At 41.0% G+C, this 23,855-nt stretch overlaps 1 protein-coding gene across 12 annotated transcripts in view; it reads left to right on the top strand.

The window, feature by feature from the left end:
• Positions 1-340: 340 nt before the first annotated feature.
• Positions 341-23,855, top strand: part of LOC124019626 (nuclear factor 1 X-type-like) — a 150,907-nt gene continuing 127,392 nt past the window's right edge. For 7 of the 12 annotated variants that reach the window (XM_046335013.1, XM_046335024.1, XM_046335021.1 and 4 more), the window contains exons 1-2: positions 341-433; positions 17,029-17,112. In XM_046335013.1, the coding sequence (XP_046190969.1) occupies positions 356-433; positions 17,029-17,112 (162 nt within the window). In that variant the 5' untranslated portion in view covers positions 341-355. Of the gene's footprint in view, positions 434-9,384; positions 10,329-17,028; positions 17,113-20,074; positions 20,244-23,855 lie in introns of those variants that run through there. The other 5 variants (XM_046335022.1, XM_046335023.1, XM_046335019.1 and 2 more) reach the window with 4 other exon arrangements.

Raw genomic sequence — 23,855 nt, forward strand, 5'->3', positions numbered from 1 at the left:
ATACAAAACTAATTGTAAATTATTTAAGGACACATTGGTACATAGAACCCCCCCCCCCCCCACATACACACACAGCTTTGAATTGGTTCAGAAATGGTGCTTCTCTAAGTCTACATATGGCAGGGTACTAGGACTGGCAAAGCCCGGGCACAGCTGCTTGGAGAGGGCTTCTTGGTGTTTTTGTGTCCGTGTCCTCTCCCTCACACACACAGACACACACACACTCACACTGGGTGCATCCTGGTAACACACAGCTCCTGATTGGTGCTCCATCCGTGTTTTCCCTTATTGACTTATTTATATATTTATTAGGCATCACGGGAAGAGGATTTTGGCTGGCGGAGTGAGCGCAGGAATGGCGTCGGACAGACAGTGTGACCCAGGGCTCAGGTGGCAGCTGTGCTACGACTTCTCTGCCAGGTCATGGTGGATGGTAGGGATACTCCCTGTCTATCTCTATCGCTTTCTCCATCACTCTCGCTTTCTCCATCACTCTCGCTTTCTTTTCTCTCCATTGACCATCTCTTCATTAAATTTAAAAAATGTGTTTCATTGAAATGACATTTGGGTGAAGGTAGTTGCTCAGGTACAGGGCATAGAAAATGTTTTGTTCCTGTGGGTGTCTACTTTTAAAATGGCAAGTTGATTTTCAGGAATCAATTGATTGAATGTTTGAAGTGATTTCTGGTGAGAGGATGTATTGTTGTGCGATGGTCTAGTTGACTTGGGTGAAAGTATTCCTGTAGAGAAGTTGGAGTCACCTGCATCAATTGATATTGGAATGATGGTGTAGTCATCAAAATCCTGATGACAATTTTTTGTGTTTTCAATAATGCTTTTTCTTTGGGCTACTTTAAATGGTAAAAAGCTCTGTGTGTGTGTGTGTGTGTGTGTGTGTGTGTGTGTGTGTGTGTGTGTGTGTGTGTGTGTGTGTGTGTGTGTGTGTGTGTGTGTGTGTGTGTGTGTGTGTGTGTGTGTGTGTGTGTGTGTGTGTGTGTGTGTGTGTGTGTGTGTGTGTGTGTGTGTGTGTGTGTGTGTGTGTGTGTGTGTGTGTGCAAAATGAGGCTGCTGACCTGAACTCTGCTTTCATTGCTAGTTGTTTTTAGAGTGAAAGTTGGTAGATACGTAACGCCACTCACACAATTATTTAACATAATTCAGTGCAAGATTAAATATTTCCAATGCCGTGGAATAAAGACTCTGTGACTGTTATTAAATACAATCTTATCTCTGTTGCTATCCTATTACTCTCAGAATATTAGGACTTCAAATGTTTTGAAAATGCTTGTTACTTTTGGCTTGCACACAGTTATCATATCATCTACTGAATAATAAATGATCTCATATTTGAGATTAAAGATAATTCCAATGGATGTAGTTTCAAACTGTACTTCAGCTTGTACTTAATATTCAGTGTTTTGATCACAAGTGGACAGAGGACTGTTTCTAATAAGGATTGATTGGAGGTATAATTATCAAAAAGCATAAAGTAATGATTTTAGGTCTTATTTTTGCATCCACATAGCCTACATGTTTCACCCATATATATCATATATCCTGCTTTATACACATACAAAACAACTAGAACTATTTTTGCGCCCCCAGGTTCAGAACCAGGTGCCAACCACCAATCATTTGACCCCGTTATATTAAATAGTACATATTTATAGCATTGATCATTCTGTACCACTCTTGTTTGCATTGCATTGATTGTCCTTTGTGTGTTGGTACACAGCACAGAAATGTCCTGAGGCCTGACACAGTTAGAAAACCCCAGGCTTCCCTGCAGTGCCAGCCTGCTGCGCTCACTGCTATGTAGGGCACCACAGGGCCTGCTGCCTTGCTGAGCGGGGGAGAGGGAGGAGGAGAGAAGGATAGGGAGGCCGGCCAGAACTGGGGCCCCACGTAGGGGGGTGGCAGGGGATAAGGCGACTGCAGGGTGCTGGGGCACAGGGGTTGGCAAGGTTGGGTTATTATGGCTGGCAAAGGAACGTTCTCTCACCCTGTGGAGAATCACCAGGCCCTGCTAACCGGAACGTACATGTCAGCACATCTAGTATTGTTCCAGCACCCTTACTGTCATTGCTAGGGCCTGATTCTGTGTCTTCATTTGTTGTGTTTTATGACTGCTCATACATATGTATGTAAGTCTGTAATAGACTGTTCCTTACTGTATCATTCCATTGAAACCTCACACTCAAATGTGCTTAAACACATTTCAATGTCTCTTTATCCTATGTCCCTCCTGTCCAGGAGACCTCTCCTACCAAAACTGAACGTCTATCTGTCTGTCTGCAGACCCTCCTGCCATTATCCCTACCTTTCTGTCTCACTTTCTCTGCTGTTCCTCAGCCTGTCTGTCTGTCTGTCTGTCTGTCTGTCTGTCTGTCTGTCTGTCTGTCTGTCTGTCTGTCTGTCTGTCTGTCTGTCTGTCTGTCTGTCTGTCTGTCTGTCTGTCTGTCTGTCTGTCTGTCTGTCCATCTGTCTGTCTGTCACACTTTCTCCCCTGTTCCTCAACCTGTCTGTCTGTCTCACTTTCTCCCCTGCTCCTCAAGCTGTCTGTCCTCTTCCTCTCCAGACAACTCCCCGCCGGTGCCCTTATCCCTCTGTCTGTCTCTTCCACTTTCTTTTCACCCAGATGCCCTGCCTCTGCCCCTTTCCTTCTGTCTGTCTGTCTGGCTCTCTACCCAGATGCCCCGGCCACTGCCTGGCGTTCTCTGTGTCTCCCTCTCCCACTGCACAGATGCCTGGCTTGGCCTGCAACAGCTGTCTCGCCATGTGCTGCTACCAAGTGTTGCCGCCGACAGTGGGGGGTGGGGGGTGAGTCATGAATATTCATATTCTCTTGGATCCACTCTACCAAACAGAGTCTGCCACTGCTAAGGAGGCTCTACCCATCGATTGGGGGGGGATGGGGGAAACTGCAGTGAGGAAAGAAGAAGGAGGAATTGAGATGGAGAGGGTACCGGACCAGACCAGACTGTATGGCCCGGTTCCATAAAACAATGCTTTCCTCTCAGAGGTGTGAAAGAGTGAACACAGGAAGCAGAGGGATGGAGCGAGGGATGGGGGGGCAAGAAGAGAGGGGGGAATGGGAATCACAATATGGAGAAGGATGCAGACAATTACATTGGTAGAAGCCACAATCTATTTGCAGTAATTATAGCTGATCCATCTGCTAATGCATTTTTTTAAAATCACAATATGGAGAAAGAAAAAAGTTAGAGATTTTATGAATAATATGAAATATTACTTTTTTTGTTCAATTTTGTTCAAAATATGAATTGTGCTTCCAAGTCATTCTTGCTGTACAGTTCAAGGATAGAATTGTAGCTACATCATTGTTTTCATGTAGTAGCTAAATCCCACCCTGATCTAAATAGACTAGAATATTGGCAGCTGCTGTTCTCAAGTGAATGGATGTACATAATGACAATGATTTCTTCATCTTTTATTAATAATATGAATACATATTTGAAATCGTGTTTAATACAAACGTAGATACCAAGAGATACGTTTAGATAAGAATAAGGAAACATTGACACAACGACATCCGGTAGGAAAAGCAAATGGATGCTTGTGCAAGCAGAGGATGGACTGGAATGGAGAATTAAATCAATAAATCAATTGCAAACCAAGGGATGGACAGAATAGCAGATGAAGTGGATGAATAGAGAGAGGGAACAAAAATAAGCTTTGGAGAATATAGCGAGAAAAGGAGGGCTGGAGAGAGGTATGGAGAGATAGCAGATGAAGATAGACAGTAAGGGTGGAGGGCAGCCGATCTGAGAGGGCCAGTCTCTAGTGGGTCTCACTCTCTCTTTCATGGAGAGCCAGGAAAACAGATTATATCAGTGCGGGTCTCTCCTGGGGGAGGACAACCCTACTCTCCCAGAACCCCCTTCCTTTAAACCCCCTTGCAGATACCCCTCTCCATGGTACTGGCTGGAGCCAGACCTGAGTAAATCACAGAGATGAAGAAGTGTATTTCCAATGGGGCTCTGAGATGTGGAGCCATACATGTACTCAAAGGACAAAAAAATAGATCATTTTCTGTCTTTCCACACAGGAACGAAATGTTGGTGGTTTGGTTTTGATTGCAGCTCATCAGCCTGAGAAAACACTGCATTGTTTCCCGCATTGTGTGGAGAGATAACCTAGCGGATCTAAACGTATACACACACAACACTTGACCTTGTTTAAGAAAAAGCCTTTGTGTTCCCATTCAGTGGCTTTGAAGAACTGTGGCTGGAGCTTTAACTGAAAGAGTGGGAGCTGGCACAAAGAGAAGTGTGTATCATTGTTTACTTTGTTTTTGTCATGATTAACAGCATCTCACCAAGCACTTCACTCATGCACACATGTGCAAACAATACACACACATCCAAAACTCATACAAACATTTACCTTTCTTATAAACACATGAGCACACACACACAAACAGGCAGAGTTAATAAGGACCTCTAAACCCTCCTTGCTGGTGGACGATAAGCGGTGTGCTGGTAGCCCTGCCCTCCTGAGACATGCCTTCCTCTAGTGGGGCCGTGTAGGAGCCTGATAAGGCTGGGGAGTGTGGAATAGCCAGGGACCAGGGACAGCTCCACTCCAACAACCTGCAGCAGCCACCCTGGCTCCAGGGCCAGCCAATCACAGCCCTCTGTCACATGCTATTTATCTCACTGCTGGGTGCCTGGAGGTGGACTCTATACCTGGACTGGTTAGCTGTCTGCCTTTGTTACATACAGGGCTGTGGTAATAGGCCTAATGCAGTGTGTGTGTGTGTGTGTGTGTGTGTGTGTGTGTGTGTGTGTGTGTGTGTGTGTGTGTGTGTGTGTGTGTGTGTGTGTGTGTGTGTGTGTGTGTGTGTGTGTGTGTGTGTGTGTGTGTGTGTGTGTTCCCGTATACAAATGTTTAAACTCCCTCTATCTCCTCTGGTTCCAGAGGCTTGATAGGCCCACTCCAACAGAAATTCATTAGGGGTGCAGAGTTAATTAAAGCAGTAATGCTTTAAAACTGACATACTTTAAAAGCACATTTTTTAATTTCAAAGTCCTTTTCTAGATGAAATGTACAATCTGCGGGGACAGAAATGTACACCTTTAAGATGAAAGATCCTTTGAAAAAGCTATTTTGTTCAGGAGATTGATTGTAGGCCTACCTAGATGTTCAAGATGCAACTTAATCGCTGTCTTTGAAGCTATAACCAATTTATGTTCTGACATTTAGATCATGAAGGAACTATACCCACATGAGGATATACGGTCTGCAAACAGCAGGCTCTTCAAACAGTATTGCGCACAGGTTATAGGTCCGGTTGCCTACGCTTGCTTTGCCGTGAGCTATGACAGACAGACTGGGGATAAGGTATGCTTGAGAGAGAACTGTTGCATTGCTGTTTTAAAGAACTGTGTGTGAATAGGTGAAGCGAGTGTGCGTAAGCAGACCTTTTTTGTCCTTCCGTATGGGAAGTTACGGGCCTACAGTACTGGCGGTGAATTAGGCTGCCGGTCTGCGGCTCTTTCAGTCAGTGCCTGTTCGCAATGCCAATGTCAGCATTCCTAGACACGCCGTTGTCTAGTGGAACTTTTGTTTCCCAGTTTTTTGTAAAGCTCAAGCCGAGAATACTGGGCAAATTGTAGAGAAACGGAAGGGAATCCAAGTAAAGTCCCTGGATAGTGCATGAATGCGCGAGAAGGAATTGAATAATGGAATTGGGAAATAAGGGCTTACACTTTACAACGCTGCCTGAAAATCCATTTAAATTTTAATGAGAACCAGATAGCCTATAGTTGTAGCTCATGCTACCTCAAGAGAAACACTGTTTCGTTTTACTTTAGGCCGGGAATGGATTGTGAATAACAGTTTGAAGCATGTGGGCTCCATCAGAAGCACAATTTTATTTCTCGGACGTGGCTGTACAACGAGAACAGTGGCTCTTTCGTTTTTGGCCTATACTCACTACATGCCTGCAGTACTACGACACATCACGCACGCTGTGACCTTTGTTTGGGCCTAAATCTTTTGTAATTATTGTTAGAAATTAAACTACTTTAGAACATGCTTAAAAACTCTAAAATCACAACTCGTCATTTCTAAACACAGACATTTGGGTTCGCGGGGCAGGTGAAAGTGCGGAGAGCAGGTTTTATCACTCCAACGGTTGAGTAATAAAACGAAGCAGATGCATCAGGCCCAGATCCTACTTCGGGTTTTTCCGGATCGGTTAAATACGTGTTTGAGTTGATGTAGGTCAATTTATTTCTCCAGAAATAGAAGGCTACCTATTTATTTATTTTATCTTATGGCCCTCTTAGACTCAATCATTCTATTAACGGAACTTCTGGATGAGTTTTTGTTATGCACTCATTAGTGTGCCGGCCGGTGCATGAGTCTATCTGCTATGCACTTCATATAGCGAACACAGTCAATTTGTTGTTTGTAATATATAAAGCTTATTTGTATTATTCTATATCCGTGTGCAAAAATGCTGTTTTTACATTTTGAATAATTTCACATGCAGGGAAGTGAAGATTGACATGAATCTATATGAGAAATCAGACAATGGTTTTGTCTTCAACAGAAATCAATCATTGTGTGCTATTACATTGTTGCCTATATCTAATCGTTTAGATAAGTTAAGCTTATCGCGAATTCAGATTGCAGAGGCATTGAGAGCCCTGACAGACAACTACAACTATAGATGAGGAAGATGTGGGAAATGAGGATATGATACAATGCTTAGCTTTAGGCATTATCATGAACGAATAAAGTGCTGAAATAAAATATATACAATTGGTAAAATAATAAAGAAGTGTAATTTGCTGTTCTATCCTACACTTCCGGATGAAGTAGTGTCTGTGTTTTCCGACAGCATCGTCAGACAGAGAAATGCGTGGTCAGGCACTAATATGTATCCTACTCCCTTGTTTTTCTCTGAACTGTATTGAACCTCCTTGTCCAAGCGAATACCAAGGTTAGGATGATGATCATAGGCTTGAAGTCTTGTGTGATGTTCGCACAATGACGGGGCGGCAGGGTAGCCTAGTGGTTAAAGCGTTGGACTAGTAACCGAAAGGTTGCAAGTTCATATACCCGAGCTGACAAGGTACAAATCTGTCGTTCTTCCCCTGGAACAGGCAGTTAACCCCGTCATTGAAAATAAGGATTTGTTCTTAACTGACTTGCCTAGGTAAAAATTACAAAAGGCTGAGAATGACCATTGTCACAAACAGGCCTAGTTTTTCTTTACAAATTTGATTGTATAGATGTATGTAGTCATACAACCTAGAACAAAATAATTATTAGTCTGAAAGTTAACTGCCTAAACTGATACTTGGCACAAGTTTTGAAACAAATTATAGCACCCATCAATTTAAAGAAACGTTTTTGTTTTTATAAAAAAAAGTTACTAAAAATAATCATTTTAAAGCAGATAATATGAAAAAGTATTTCGGCCTAATATCAATACAGCTTAGTTAAATGTGACAGACGTGTTTTAACACGTATTCTGTTGCAAACCACACTAATATGTAGATGTAGACCTATGACATAAAACATTCAAAGAATAAACCAAATTTGTATTTTTGTGTTTTTTTCCTCAATGCCCAAATGACATTAAATAGACTAGGGAAACATACATTCCGGAATTAATATTTCTAAATCTAACCTGCGGGTCTCTCACCTGCATTCTGGAGGATTTTAGATTATAATTTGAATTCAATTGAATTGAATGCAGCCTATTATTGGAAATGTCTGTTTAAGTATCTAAAATGTCATGCAAATCAAACACTTTTTAAATCTATGAATACACTTGTAAAATATCCAAACGGTGTCATTGGGAATACGCTGCATTTATTAATGTAATCCATTTCCTTCTAAAGCAGAATTGTATTGTGGTAAAAGTATTTTCTCGTAGAAATTAAACAAGTGTCATTCTGATCTTGCCATATCCAGTCTCGTTAGAATGAAATCGTATTTGTTTTTTTTCTTTAAAAGTTACTGTATTCGAAGAATTACAGGCTTCTGACTTTATATGGCAGGGCATCATTGAGTCTGTGAAATTACAATGCAGGAATTTCGACTGGGGAGGCAATAAATAGGTACTTCCAAGGATGATTAGTAAAAATACACGTGATTAATGGTGATAATAACAATAATTGAATGTATATATTTATATTAATCAGTGTCTAATAATAGCCTACATATAATATTACAGCAATTGCAATAATATTGGTATTAGTTGTTTCTTTCTGTTATTGCTGTATCTGTATCATCATCATCATCATCAACAACATCTGCTTTTCTCCAGCTATTAGATTCTCCTGAAGTTCTAAACCTGCAGGAGCCATAATACGCTCTAACACTAAATAACAGCTTGTGTTTCTCATGGGTCTTTCTAAATATAAGGGCATAAACTTATATTGCGGAAGAGATGAACAACCAGTTAGCGTATTGGAATCCCTTGGGCACGCTCATACTTTGTGGCATCACAACACTTGTATATTCTTACCTTTAAAGGTCAACGCAGAAATGTGTTGGAATAAAGGAATATTCTATTAATGTCAAGTCCTATTGAATGTCAAATGAATTTCATTGCCCAGTATTGTTTGATATGAATAACACCACAGTGATTTGAACAGGGTGCAAAAAATGATCAGCCTCATCGATCAGTGCACCTGTCCCGTTCCTGCTCTAGGCTAAGGCTACATTAAGAAATACTAGTTTGCTTACAATAGTTGGATAAATGTGGATGAATTCTGTAGAAAATGTAGTGGAAATAATTCTACAGCCTACAAAACTGCTGGTAAATCCCCGTTTAATCTCGTCCTTCACTGCAAGTCTGATAAAGTTATTCCAAACCTGCTCTGTTCTTACTAAAACGCACAAACAGGACCGTGACGGTCACACATGGGGTATATTATTATGTTGAAAAAAATGTCCTTTTATATTAATCTAGACTACAAAATATGTTCCTATAGTTTACTGTGACCTAATAACTGCTAGGCCTTTACTGTCAAATTGTCATCGCTGTAAAATATCTGGCATGACTAGCCTAAATAAACATGTACACATCTAAGAAACATATCCCTGCACGCAGTGTGCACTGATTACATCTTTGTTTTGGATAATGATTCAATGTTATCTAGGCCTAATACCGACAAGAGAGGTTAGTAACTTATAGCTTATATCATTGACCAATGTTAAAATGATTTGGATTTTATCATACCACCTCCCTCTCTGCTCTCCCTCCCTCCCTGCGTTCCCGCTCTGCCTCTACACTGTAGCCGGTGAGTGGTAATCCCCTGCCGTCCACGGTTTACTCTGAGTCCGTATTTAATTCATCTAACCCCCAGCTGCGGTCCTGGTTACTCACTGAGACCGACAGACTGTGAACCACTCCGTTTATTAATAATTCATCAGCCCTCCGCTTCTCCGGCCGCGATCCACTGCTGCGCCTCCGCGCGTTCTGGGCCGCCACAGCACTTTTTTTCCGGGTTTATTACACTTTAACAGCTGTTAACTCCAACTATTTCATTCACTCGTCATATGTACCGGGATTAGCGTATACATATGCGCGTTCTTGTGAAGTCGCCTGGCATAGTGATATGATCAAGTATCACCTCTCTCCAAAACTTGCAACATCTATGGTGCCAGATCTGGTACTAGTTGTGGTCTCCTTTTTATCTCGAGTAAATATGGGAATTGAAGAACAAGCGAAGAAGAACCAAAGGGAATTCCATTTTTGTATTGTTTTTTTATTAGGAGGACCAGAGGATGAGGATAACACAGAGTTCCTTTGAGGCACACAGAAACAACAGCTGATTTGTGAGCGCGTAAGTAGAGTCTACTTACTGTCGGCCCCTTGCAAAGAGAGACCTCTGCTCTGTTACTTGGGAGCTGACGATACGCTAGCTTCGTGCACGGATTTGCCTCACTTGGGTATTCGGTGAACAGAGCGGACGGAAGGGATGGCGCACTGACAGGCGACCAGAGCAAGTCCTCACAGCTCCGACAACCGCCGCCCGTGTTTTTATGGAAGTCCCACGCGTGAATAGCGGACATAAACACCCCGAATGAAGCCGGGAAGTGGTTGACTTGGATAAGCCGTCTCCTTACCCTTTCCCTGTTGGAGGAGAACAGTAAAACTACAATTTAAAAAAAAAAAATGTTCACCGGGCCACAGGCCGTCCCGTATTAGGGTTATTTTGCTTCCGGTATCAGAAGAAACGAGTAGATTTCTCTCTCCTACACTTTTTTTGGAAGCTGAACTTTTTTAGAGTTGAAAATGGGCATTTGAGACTGTTGGCACATTTCCCTGCTCCACAATGGTACGTGCTGTGTAAATCAATCATTTGCTCTTTTATGTATCTGAAAGTTTGTAAACATCTTAATGTTTTGTTTAAACAGGAAAAACATCACGCTAGTGCATCAAAAACGATTAATGATTACCCCCAGAGTTATCTTGTGAGTGGTTTAAGGAGTAATACCGTACATTAAAGTTATCTTCGCACTACCCAAACTCATATTGATACTGTACAGGATTTTATGTTCAATCATATATATAAGTGGGTTATATTTGAACAAGGATAACGCGGATAATTTATCTTCCTTTATCCTCCACTCAACTACATTCCCGGGGCAGTTCAGCTGCTTCCAGTCATTGCAACTCTTGGTCATGCTGTCGCCCCCTTATTGAAAAACAGAGCACGGCTCTCCACCAATAAAGCATCTATACTTTGATGTATCTATATTATACACAAAGTCAAGGCAGCGTTGCACAATCCAAACGCGTCAAGAAATTGAATAAGCAGTCACATAAAACCCGAATTCACCTAATGTGAATAGTCAACGAGCGCATTTACTTTTTGGTTTATAAGCGCATTTTGGCTACAGTTTATAGGGGACGTTACTCTAAGAGTTGGACTTTATTTGTTGCTGAAATCAATGTTAGTTGTGGAAGATAATTGGCGAGACTGCTTTCCTCGTGCTCTGTTGTTAAATATTATCTACCGGTATAACGTCTTACCGACGGCTGCGTATTTACGCATAGCTGTAAAGGCTATTCACTGAATTCAGGGCAGTAAGGAGAGCACAGTACCATTCTAATAACCACTAGACCCACCAAGTCCACAGCACTGGCCCTTGTGATGGATGGCATGTTATGATATTGTAATGGAGAGTTTAGTTCAGTAGAGGTTAATTTCCTCTATGACTTGAAACATTTAACATGAGTTTCTTGAGAACAGATCCCATTGCTGCACTATAAGTAGGCCTAGACCAAAACAACGTTTGATACAAGCTTTACACAGTAAAACAGTGGGGTGAATCATGTCTCTAAGACTGTCAAGTAAAACTACCCGACTCCTGATTAAATGTAAGCACAAAGGACATCTATTCTGGTCCTTTATTTGTTTTGTGTGTTTCCCCAAAGTAGTCCAGTTCTGGGATATTGGGTAGAAGTGGACTGCTATTAGGCTCTACATTAGTCATGGAAAGTGTTACTTAATGAAGGTCCTTGACCTTCAGCTTGATCTCTTGGCATAGGATCAGTTGAGTTGGCCATTTTGTGTACATTGCCTATTGAGGAACCACTGACATGTGGATTCCTACAATTCTATTTGCACATGAATATGGAAAAGTATTTGTCTGAATAATTATGTGTTTACTTGCAAACTGGAATGTCACTAGTCCAAGTAGCTCAACAGTAACTTCATATAAAAACAATATTCAGGACAGGCCTCACATGGGGTTATGTTTATTTGTTTTTCAGCTACTTAGCAAGTCACCTCTTTTTTTAAGAAAAGCGAGACAGAATTTCTGCCCAACATTTTCTAGACATATCAACACAAATAATCAGTATTTAAGGATGCTAAGGCAATCCTTCAAACTCACCCCGTTCATTGAGTCCCTTCACTTATCGAATATATTGTAGTTTAGGAGTGCATAAATATATGCATATATTAAAGAATACCATATGCTTTATATGCTTCACAAAGGAATGTATGCTCTCTTTTCTAAGTATTCTATAATGCCGTTCCCTCTATTGACTTCAGGACCTAAAAGTTGTCTTTTTTGGAGTGCTCCATGGTCTGGCCCAGGGTCAGGATGTGTGTCATTTGTATGAGAAGGAGTACTGTATCATAATCTCAAGGAGCTGTGTAAATTGTTAGGTAATTGTATATCCCACTCTGTAGATGTTGATGTGTATGTACAGAGGGAGCAGCTCCCCCCAAGATGATCAAACAGGCGGTTTCCAGGCCATATGTTCTCTGCAGCTCTTGTCTGTCGCTGCCAGTGATGTCATCTCTCACTGTGTATATGGGTCCTCCTTCGCCCTTTTGTGATCTGTGGTGTAGAGGCTACCATATCCTTATTGGCGTTGCAATCCAGATGAATGCTGGGGTTTGTCTTTGTTAAATAAACACTTGGGAGGTGGTGATGGCATGCATATGTGTCATATTAACCCCTGATTGTGATCCTATAAAGGGTGCAGAGAGTTGTCTCTCAGTTCTGATCCGAGGTCAGTTTCTCATTTCATTTTTATAGGTTTGGTGTCATGCAAGGTCATCTTAGATTAGCAGTTAGGGTAGACTCAAGTCAAATCATATTGTATTAGTCACATACTGTATATGTGTTTAGCAGATGTTATTGCAGGTGTATGTGCTAGTGGAGCCATAACCTATGGGGACTATGTACATAGACTATGAACATGGATCAAGTTTTGGTAGCTGTCCATATGCTGCAGAAGTTGTGTTGCATTTTGAGCCATCCTGACTCTTCAGAATGAGGCCCCCTGTTTTAGAATGCCAGCCTCAGCCCTTTAAAGGCATCTTGCAGTGCCCACTGCAGAGAGAAGATGTCCACATCACACCCATTTTTACATTTTTGTCATTTAGTAGATATTCTTATCCAGAGCAATTTACAGGAGCAATTAGGGTTAAGTGCCTTGCTCAAGGGCACATCAACAGATTATTCACCTATTTTTCACCTAGTCATCTTCGGGATTCAAACCAGCGACCTTTCGGTTACTGGCCCAACACTCTTAACTGCTAGTCAACCTGCTAGGCTACCTGCCACCCCTCACTAACCTGTTGTCCCGCATTCTTGGGCACACATTAGATGTGCATTATAGTGTATTTTTAGCGTCAGATCAAATTGAGATGACGGTGAGCAGGTCATGTAAATGGTATTCAAAATAATGCCTCAAATGTTTGATATAGTCCAGACTCAACAATAGTGCTATGACCAATGCAGACTGCACACCAACGCTTAATGAGTCATTTCATTCCATTTAGTTTGGAACTGTTTTCCAGTCTCTTCTTCCCTCCAAGTTTAATTTGAAATCATTCCCCAACAGTTGATGTCTTTTTGCCTGCTCTCCAGTTGAGGGTCTCCAATGAAGAATTAGAGTCAACACCATTATTCATTCAATTGAGCTCACAGGCTATTTATCAGTTGAGATGTATTTGCATATTTCATTTTTCAAAATGTCTTCTGTATTTAGAACCAGGTTGAGCAAACATAATGAACTTGCATCAAATACATTATCCACACCTCAGACTTAAAATGGAATGCTAGAGAAAGTATCAAAGGCAAACCCCAAACAGCCCTACAACAATAAGCAATCTCCAATCCTACACACACCCTTCTAATTATTACCCCCCCCCCCCTCTTACCCCTCACCTCCAGAGATGCAGGTGTAAAATATCCCATTTTTCCAGCATTGTTCCCTGAGGTGGCTCTGGCGTGAACTCACACAACGCACAGAGAGAGATGTTTTAACTTATGCTGTGCCATGAAAATATGCCAAGTGGGGCAACCCCCATACACACAGTCCATAATTATTTGCACCCTTGATTGAGGTGAGCAAAAATGACTGTATAATACAAATACTGAGCAATATTGTATGCTCAAAAAAGGAAAATATGTTATTATATACTAATACAATTGCTCAGAGAAAGATATATTTTTAAACAAAGTAATTAAAAACATTTCTGAAAAAGATAGGGATCAAAATGATTGGATACACTGTTTTCAATACTGTAGAACCTTTCCCCTGTTTTCAATACTGTAGAACCTTTCCCATGTTTTCAATACTCTAGAACCCTTCCCCTGTTTTCAGTACTCTAAAATCCTTCCCCTGTTTTCAATACTCTTAGCACCTTTCCCCTGTGAGGATAGCCACACTGAGCCTTTTTCTAAAAAGTTTTATGAGATGGAGAACATGTTGGGAGGGATCTTAGACCATTCCTCCATACAGAATCTTTCCAGATCCTTGATATCTTTCATCTGCTCCAATGGACTGCCCTCTTCAATTCAAACCACAGGTTTTCAATGGGGTTGAAGTCCATTAGAATGAGTATAAAATCATTTAATTTCCGGGTGGCGCAGTGGTCTAAGGTACTGCATCACAGTGTTAGCTGTGCCACCAGAGACTCTGGGTTTGAGCCCAGGCTCTGGGGCGACGCACAATTGGCCCAGCGTCGTCCGGGTTAGGGAGGGTTTGGCCGGTATGGATATCCTTGTCTCACCGCGCACTAGCGACTCCTGTGGGGGGCCGGGCGCAGTGCACCCTGACCAGGCCGCCAGGTGCAAGGTGTTTCCTCCAACACATTGGTGCGGCTGGCTTCCGGGTTGGATGCAAGCTGTGTTAAGAAGCAGTGCGACTTGGTTGGGTTGTGTTTCGGAGGACACATGGCTTTCGACCTTTGTCTCTCCCGAGCCCGTACGGGAGTTGTAGCGACGAGACAAGATAGGAACTACTACCAATTGGATACCACGAAAAAGGGGGTAAAATAAAAAATAAAAAAAATAATTTCCCCAACAATTTACCATGCAATATAGATCAGGGTGCCAATGATTATGGACCTGACTGTATATCATTTTGATGAGAGAGATTGTGTGTCTGCGGCATGGAAAATAAAGCATTTCTGCCTTTGTTTCAGTTGCTGGTCAAACCCACACAGTTACATTGAGCATTCAGTGTTCACCAAACATGGAAATGTTAAGAGATCAAATCCCAATCAATTGCTTTTGATGAACATTTGAATTCTGTAAAACAGCACATCTAGGTCACTCAATCACAGACATCAAATCAATTTGAATTTTTGTAGCTTTTTTGGTGTTAATTAAGTGAGTCCTTGATACTATTTTTGCTCATATGTTGCATATATATAGAAAAGGGGTGGCATATATAATTGACAACATGCTCCATAAAAACACAGGGAAAAGGGAAAAGGGGGCCAGTGCTACAGGGAGCTACATCAAACAATCAGTGCCGCCTCAAACAAATGATGCCCCTTTTCAAGTGTGAAGGCAATCCATGCAGCAGAGAGGGAGAGAGAGGTTTAACTCTGCTATCCCTTCATCCTTCCACCCCTTCATTCCTCCCTCCTTTCAGCAAACCACTGGTCAATCCAACTGCTTTTAGTACTGTAACACCCTCAGGCCTGAGAATAAGCCTCTTTCTCTGATGAAGAGACCGGTATCATTATCACAGCAATAGCCAATACGTGGCAAGCAGAACTACTACTGTAAATGCCTTTGTTAGGACGATATGTCCATTAGAAGAGTAGAGGACATACTACAGAGGAACCTTGGTCTTTAATAACCTTTGAAGAGCTGAGAAACAGCATTTCTTGTAATGGAACAACTCTTTTATGGTTTCACTCTGTTCTCCTCCATATATATTAATGATGGCCGGTACGAACATGGTTGTTGAAGCCGAACGTCATGAATCGTCTAGTTTGAGTTTTCGGTTCTTTTGGATGACTTGCACTCACATTTCTTATTCGGAAATCTAACTTGAAGAGTAAACATACAAAAGTAAGCAATGGATTTGCATTAAATGATTAGTTTATACAGCGTACACAAACACACCAACACATGACAGAGGCACAGATGCCCCTTCAGTGTTAAAGGGGAAAGGGAAAAGACAAGAGTGCTAACCTCTCATTGGGTGGGATATGAATAGCCTGTGTTTCTAGCCACAGCTTGGTTAGCCAAAGTCTGGGACTTATTATAGTGTTGTTTGTTTATGCATGTGTCTGTGTGTGTAAGTATTCCTTCAAGTATTGTTCCTGTGTTTTTTCTCTCTCTGTGTGTGTGTGTTAATGTCTGTTTTTAGTGTATATAGTGTATGTTTACCAGGTACAAGTTAAGAGTAGCATGCATTCAGAGTTGGCTTCGAACAGTGTTTGTTCCTGTTTTGTGAAACTTGAGAAATCAGGATTTAAGGTTCTGAAAATAGGATTTTTCCCCAGCTCTCCATACCAAGGTTTCCTCCCAGCTATGTTGTCTGGGCTGGCCTGCCTCAATTGACGGCAGAATTGGAATGGATGCTCATTCAGCGCTCAAGGCCCAGCTGGTGTGTTCCACAGCATACAAATGAACTGTGCTGAATGGAAACAACACTTAGGAAAATACCTTTGCTGCATCGATCAGTGAATGTATGCCCCGTGTGAATGTTTTGTGCTGAATCAGTCACCGCTGTGGGAGAAGTCACCAGGTGACAACCAGGGACAGGAAATGCCATTGTGTCAGTGTGTATTGTGCGGTGTGATCCAAAAGCAGCTGAAACGGTCTGGTCTCCATTCTGGTTCTAGCGCCAGAGTTCAGGCCTGCATCATATATGAGTTGGCTAGTGCACATTATGAATCCTGCTTTGTGTGTGAGTAGAAGAGGGGTAGGGATTTTCCATTAGAGGTTCTGTACAGGATGCTGATGTTGCTTGACTGAACTGTAATTGGCACATAATTTTTTACCAATATTAATAACAATAGTTATAATTATAATTATAAGAACAATAATAATAATAACAATTAATACATCATAAATGCATAATAGCAATAATATTAGAATTATAGTATTCAATTTAAAATGATGTTGTGTTGTATAGGTTAAGGAGTTGTTTAAAGGATGGTGAAGGCATTGATACTATCAATGATTGTTGTGTTGTATAGGTTAAGGAGTTGTTTAAAGGATGGTGAAGGCATTGATACTATGAATGACTGTTGTGTTACGTTTCAGGCCACCGAAACCTTTCTGGTGAATGAAGACCCCTCCAGAGGTCCTGGGATGCCTGAATGCTTTGTAGTATCAGATTCCTACAGGGTATGCATTATTATTGTTATTATTATGATTATTTAATGTGTTATTTGAGTCATTAGTCATTATTCTGACTGATGGTCTGCTTTCATGCTCTTGGTAATTGCACCACAATCATAATGTCACTCACAGCTCCCTCTCCTCAGCTGCAAACCATTACAATCATTATTTCCACACACACTTCGAGAAAAGGGCCTTGCAACTCCGCCGAAGCGCCCTTCCCTCGTGGGAAAGAAAAATATAACGATAATGTGCAGCATGCAGAGGTTGTATAAAATGAAAAGCGAGCGCTTTGGATTTACAGCGATCGGCCTGAAATGAAATGGTAATAAAAAGAGAATTGCGGGATCGGGGGAGTGGGAGTCTGTGGATGACTGAAAATGTGATTGTTAATGAGGTGGGAGACAGTTTTCTACTCTTTGTTTCCAGCTAAAGCCTTTCGCCAAGTTATAGAGAATCTGGGTTGCTACAGTGTATTGTGTGTCCCGGGGTACAGAAATGAGCCATAATGGGAGGTAATTGAGTATCATGGTTGGTGGAGAAGTTGGAGAGGGGAGAAGCATTAATATGACCATATTAGATATCAGGGCCAGTGAGTTCAAGGCCATCCAGAGAAGGGTATCTGTACTCACCTCCTCATAGGGAGGTTAGGCCCCACACATCACCACTCCAGCTACCTCAGAATCCTCTGTCTGTCCATTTGGTCTTCATATATGAGGGAGTAGTTGGTTGCGAATCCTAATCTTATAGAGCACAAACTTTGAACCCTGTGACTTCTGTGCTTAACTTGCATTTGAGTTGTTCCATAGATTCTGTGTGTTCGTGGTATACAAAACAACACTTGCAGATGCTGCTACAGTACTTCATTATAACAGCAAATCCATGATTGACTTTACCACAATGAGTGTTGTAGCACAGCAAATATGTATATTCCATCGTGTGAAAAGGAGAGACTCAACAACCATAGCATATGGCTCTACCATGTGTTACTTAATGAGCGATTTACTCCCATAGACCACTAAATGTGGGGCTCATTTTAAGGAGCGATGCTGGATGAGTGTTTGCGTGTGTTGCAGTCAACTCAACTCTATGAAGGAGGAAAACAGTTTTTGATCCCCTTCGAACCCACTCTCTGTAACCTTTCACTTTTGTGGTCCTGTGTGCTTTTTATGACCTCAGAGAGAGGAAGATAGAGAGAGAGAGAACTTCCATGAATACACTGAGTTAGACAGAGACTACAACTTGGGAACAGGTTTCATTCCACCTGCTGTTACACAACTGCCCAAATGATGTGTGTTTGTCACTCTGAAAGTTAGTGCTTATCAGAATTTATTTTGCTATATCATTTTCAAAATATCAAGGTAACGTTTGTCATTTCAGTCATTTCATATTCACGGATGGAATTAACCGGTATGGAATGCTGTGAGCATGACATTGTGTGGTGAGAAGGGGAGGTTACAGTTATGTGGTCTGCACAAGCCCCTGACCACACACTTTCCCCTCCCTCCATCCCTCCCTCGCTGTCGCTCTCTATCTCTGACCTCCCTCTGTCTCTGGCTCCCCTGGTTGTGTGCAGTATAATTGGCCACACAGAGCTCAGATCTCTTTGTTTCTCCTGCAGAGGCTTGTGGTGTAAATGCACAAGCAGTAGGCCTCATAAATCTGAGGGACTCCAGTTGTCAGATCAAAATTTCAGCTCCACAGTGACTTTACCCCCACCAAACCCTATACCACACTTAGGACCTGGTCCAAAACTTGTTTTATTCCTTTGTAAAAAAGTGTGTGTGTGTGTGTGTGTGTGTATAATGTAAACATATGTTTCCCATGCCAATAAAGCCCATTGAATTCAGAGAGAGAGATTTTGTCTGTGAGAGGGTACATGCCTCTGTAAATTGTTCTCAATATGACCAATATGCTGTCCTCCTTCCTTGGGACACTATCTTGTTTTGGTAGCATACAGTATGTTCTCATCAAGCAGTCCTCAGGTTGGGCTGTTTTTAATTTTCAAGTCAACTTCATTGAGCAAATGTCCCCAAGCCACACCAACAGTGTGGCTCTGCTGTTTCAACTGCAGTCACCATTACAGGTTTCAGTCTGGATCGGATGTCTGATAGTGTTCTATACACTCTGCAGTCTTACTTGTACATCGGCCTGGGCTGGAAGTGTGCACTGAAATTCAGTGTCATAACAATGTCATACTATTGTAGGTATACCCATTCATTTACATAGCTAGAGTAAAATTTACATGGGTCTAGATAAAAAAAATAATCCAAACCAAGATCCCAGTGTTGTTCTATTCCAATCTCATTAAATATTTTGGTGATCTTCTCCTTTCTCAGATGGAAAACAAATTACATTTCCAATATTTTAAGTCAATCTCTTAATATCAAGTCTTTATTTATCAACATTATGTCTTTATTTTCGGCCATAGGCCCCATATGAAGCATCACCTTTGACCTTACGGCAATCACATTCTTATGCTTGTATGGACTTTACTAATTGGTATATAAACGTATTTCATAGAAAACACATCAAAATCACATCGTAGCTATAACAAATGTTTAGCTCATTGCAAAATACAATGCTCAGACTGGAGGACCTTCTGTAAAGCATGTTACCTTCTCGTTTGGGATATAGGCTACTCTACATGTTGTATTGCTAAAACGCTGGATAGTACGCATTCGGTGTTCCTATTCATTTAACCCTTGTAATAACATACTTGTTACCCTAAAGAAAGAGAACGGTGTATAGTCATTATGCATGTTTACTGAGTATGAGCTGAAACGACCGGATTAAGCGTTAGTTTGCCCAAGCATGATTTACGAAGTTGGGAGATTCATGTTAATGATATTATGTTGTATAGCAAACACCGTCGCCCCTGATCTACACCCCCCCCCGTGCGCACGACAGGAGAATCCATGGAAGAGGGAGGGAGACAACTTTTTTTCCCCAAAAAGTTTGTGTAGGCTTTCACTTTCAGCCTTCTAGGCGGGGTTACAGTACAGCATGGAGTGAGCGAAACAGGACGGCGAGCGATTGCAATGCAGCACTACAGCGAACTTCCATCCAATTTAAATAAGCGCTCCAATTTTCATTTCTAAAAAATAACCATGTACTCCCCGTACTGCTTGACACAGGTAAATGCCATTATTTAATTGTTATTGCTTAGTATACAGTCGGGGTTGCGGGTTAGATTAGTGCTCCCACCATTTGCAACTATGTAATAGTTGAATTTGAGTTTATTTGTTAGTCTTTGTTCCTTTCTGATAGTATGTACCTTGTATCGCTGTCACCTTTTCTTCTTAGATGGCATTTCTTCGCATGGCTTTCTTATGCGTTTCATTACACATGGTTTTGTAGAGAAAATGGCGCTCCTCCCGAATCTATTTAATATAAAAGGAGGGGAGAAGTGGAGGAGGGGAGAAGTGGAGGAGGAGAAAGGAGTGAGAGTAGAAACTGGACTGAAGTTTAGTGTTACATGTGATGGTCTTACATTGACATTTTCCAAAATGTTGATCTCGCAAACGCTTGGCAGTGAGAGAGGCTACACGTGGAAGCGTGTCCGTCAAAAAGCTTTATCCGCTAACGGTTGAATCTGTGACAGTCGAGGGCTTTAGGTCGGTGTGTGCTGCCGCCAGTTCTACAGTAGCCTACTGCTCGATTCTGATTAATATAACGTACGTATTTAGTGAAAGTAAATGTTCGGGAATATAATGTATAGACTATTTTACGCACGAGTATCTCATTGCATATATGCGCCATAAGGATTATTGTCAAGGTTCTGGTCATGCCCAGTTGATGTTATCTTATTTTAGTGACTCTGGTCCACTGTACCTAGCACAAATACTGTATTTAATCTGCTATTATAAACTCTTGACCATTTCTGTTCATAGTAAAACAACCATCCCAAAATTTACAGCAAATAAATATTCAATAATTTTGAATAAGAAACCTACCTCTGATGTTTTACTCTGTGCTGCTTTTCCATAAATGTATAACCTACTTTCAACTATACAGTGGATGTCCAGACCCCACAACCTGGTATATTTGGTATACATACACCATGCATTGTAAAGTTCACTCATATTCAATGGGGAATTACTCTGGTACTTCCACGTGCAATATTCCACATTTCCACAGTTGGGCAGCTAAGAATAGTTTATGAGTTGAACAGCTTATTGGCTCTAATTGGTAATTGATAAGGTTCTGCCCAAATAAAATGTACTTTTGTTAAGCAATATAGAATCTCTTGCTATATAATATAACTAAATCAATTATTGTTCAATATGCTCATTAATGGTCAAATCTGTTTTGATATATGGTGTTAAAACTGGAGAGTTGATCAGGTAACAGTTTCAGAATCTATATGATCTTTTTCTAAATCAAGCATTCAAGACAAGTTTTTGGGGAAAATGTATATAAAGCTTCTCTTTTTCTATTTTATGAAATGATCGTCTATTTGTCCTGGAGGAAAGAGAGTGTTAACAAGTGTTATAGTGCCTGAGATGTGGTCAATGGATTGTAACAAAACGGTGCATTGCACAGTCATAAGAACTTAAACAGTTAGTTATTTAGTTTATGGATGTGTTTACTTTGAAAGCATCATGTGTATTAGTAATCGTCCGTATTTACTTTGAAAGCATCATGTGTATTAGTAATCGTCCTATATGAACAGTGATTTAAGGTCAGGCTCGATTCTAAAATGGCCAAATATCACACATCATTGCTTAACTTTTTTGGACTCACCGAGAACCCTAAACATATGAGGTTCAGTAACTATTCATTTATGACTTATGTGCAATATCATTACTCTTGGAACTGGAATTGTCCTTAGCTTGACAAAGTAACTTGGAGGGAAGCGCCAGAGAAAGCTCTGTTTGAAGTTGTACTGTCAACAGTATGTGTTCACAGATAAATGCGACATACAACAGGGGTTTTTGAGCCCACTGACTTGAAAATATTGTATATTTTAGCAATACAAACCCTCGTAATATAAACCTACAAAGTTCCTTGGCCTAAACTGAATCGCGAGGCACCCATCATTTAACTCTCTGCATCAATATATTCCTGGTTCTGTAAAAACATTGTAGTGGTCTGCTGCTCTTCTTTCTATGCATTTCTGTGTATATTTTTTGTTCTTTATGGATTCTTTAAAAAAACATGCCCTTTTCTGCGTCCAAAATAGAATGGTTGTTGATATTATCTGCAATTCTATGACTCTCCTAACCGGTGGCATAACTGTTGGAAATCTATTCCTATAAAGCAAACTTGTTTATCCCTTGGTTTTACTGGACAGTAGACTGCCAAGGCCTGTGTGATGCGTAGTTTATTCCTGATTTTACAGTGTTGTATTAAAACCATTTTACTCCCATGCCTCTGACTCCTGTTACAGAGGCAAAGAGGGTGTTTTTCTCAGTTGCGGGCACGGCCAGTAGTCTGTTTCCATTTAAAACTGTAGAATGATCATATGTTGTTCTCTATTCTACTCCCAGATTGACAGAAAAAAGACAAAGCTGATTTGAATACTTTTTTTAGAAGTGGATATATATTGGAAGAGAGGGTCTTGTACTTTTTAGGCCACACGGGTCTAAATGAAATGCAACTGAGAAAGAAAATAGGCCCACATATTTAGAAATGATGGAATGGGACTTTATCAGATGCACAGAGAGGAATCTCTATATAGATTCGAACTTTTCTCTCCAACAATTTACACATATAGCTTAATTTGTTAATGCATATTTATTGACAGGGTTTCTGGAATTGATAAATGTTGTAATTATTGTTTACTAAAGCGGTTATACGGCAGTATGAAAAGAAAATGAAGCTTGATAGAGCCAGCATTTGTTTTGACAACAGAACTGACTGCACATTCCGCACGTGCTGCACTGCACATATGCAGAATAAAGCCCATAGGCTAAATCATTTGGACTGGATAAACTATATAAATATATTATTTAAAGCTATACATTGACTACACAGAGTTTGGTATGGTCATGCATGTTAGGGAGATATTCAACAAGATAACAGCTTTGTGCATTGCACTCGTCCAGCGTGCGTGGAGCTTGCGCCTCCCTGCCCAGCCCAAGACTCCTGCATTCCCGTCACTTCTGATGTGCCTCTTCTCTGCAGATGTAGACTCACATTTTTGTTTATTTAATTAAGGTTAATCGTTTTAAAAAACGAGTTTGGACCTCGGATATGGCCACACAATATAAACAATCGAATAAATGATTAACAGTGGTAAAAGCCTCTCTGGAGACAGGCGAGATGGATGGGGTGGAATGGAGGCACATTATGGAAAGCATTCAGAGGTTCGGATATACTTTAGCCGAGTGTTACTTTGTACATGTGTTATGATGTTATAAACATTACAATCTAAGCCCATACCAAACGTATCCACAGCAGGTATGGAAATAGACGATACCAAATTCACCGTGTTGTGTGGCTGGCTGATGTAGGCTATTGACTGAGCTATTAGACACCATTATCAGAATAGCGTTGCATTTTCCAGTCTTGCAGCACTACACTCTTAGAAGAAAAGGTGCTATCTAGAACCTAAAAGGGTTATTCGGCTGTCGAGAACCCTTTGAAGAACCCTTCTGGTTCCAGGTACCTTTTGAGTTGCATTTAGAACCCTTTCCACAGAGCATTCTACATGGAACCCAAAATAGTTTTACCTGGAACGAAAAAAGATTATCCTACGGGGACACCCGAATAACCCCTTTTTTGTAAGAGTGTAGGCCTTTTTC

Source organism: Oncorhynchus gorbuscha, unplaced genomic scaffold, assembly GCF_021184085.1.
Source record: "Oncorhynchus gorbuscha isolate QuinsamMale2020 ecotype Even-year unplaced genomic scaffold, OgorEven_v1.0 Un_scaffold_645, whole genome shotgun sequence".
In the NCBI taxonomy this organism is placed as follows: domain Eukaryota; kingdom Metazoa; phylum Chordata; class Actinopteri; order Salmoniformes; family Salmonidae; genus Oncorhynchus; species Oncorhynchus gorbuscha.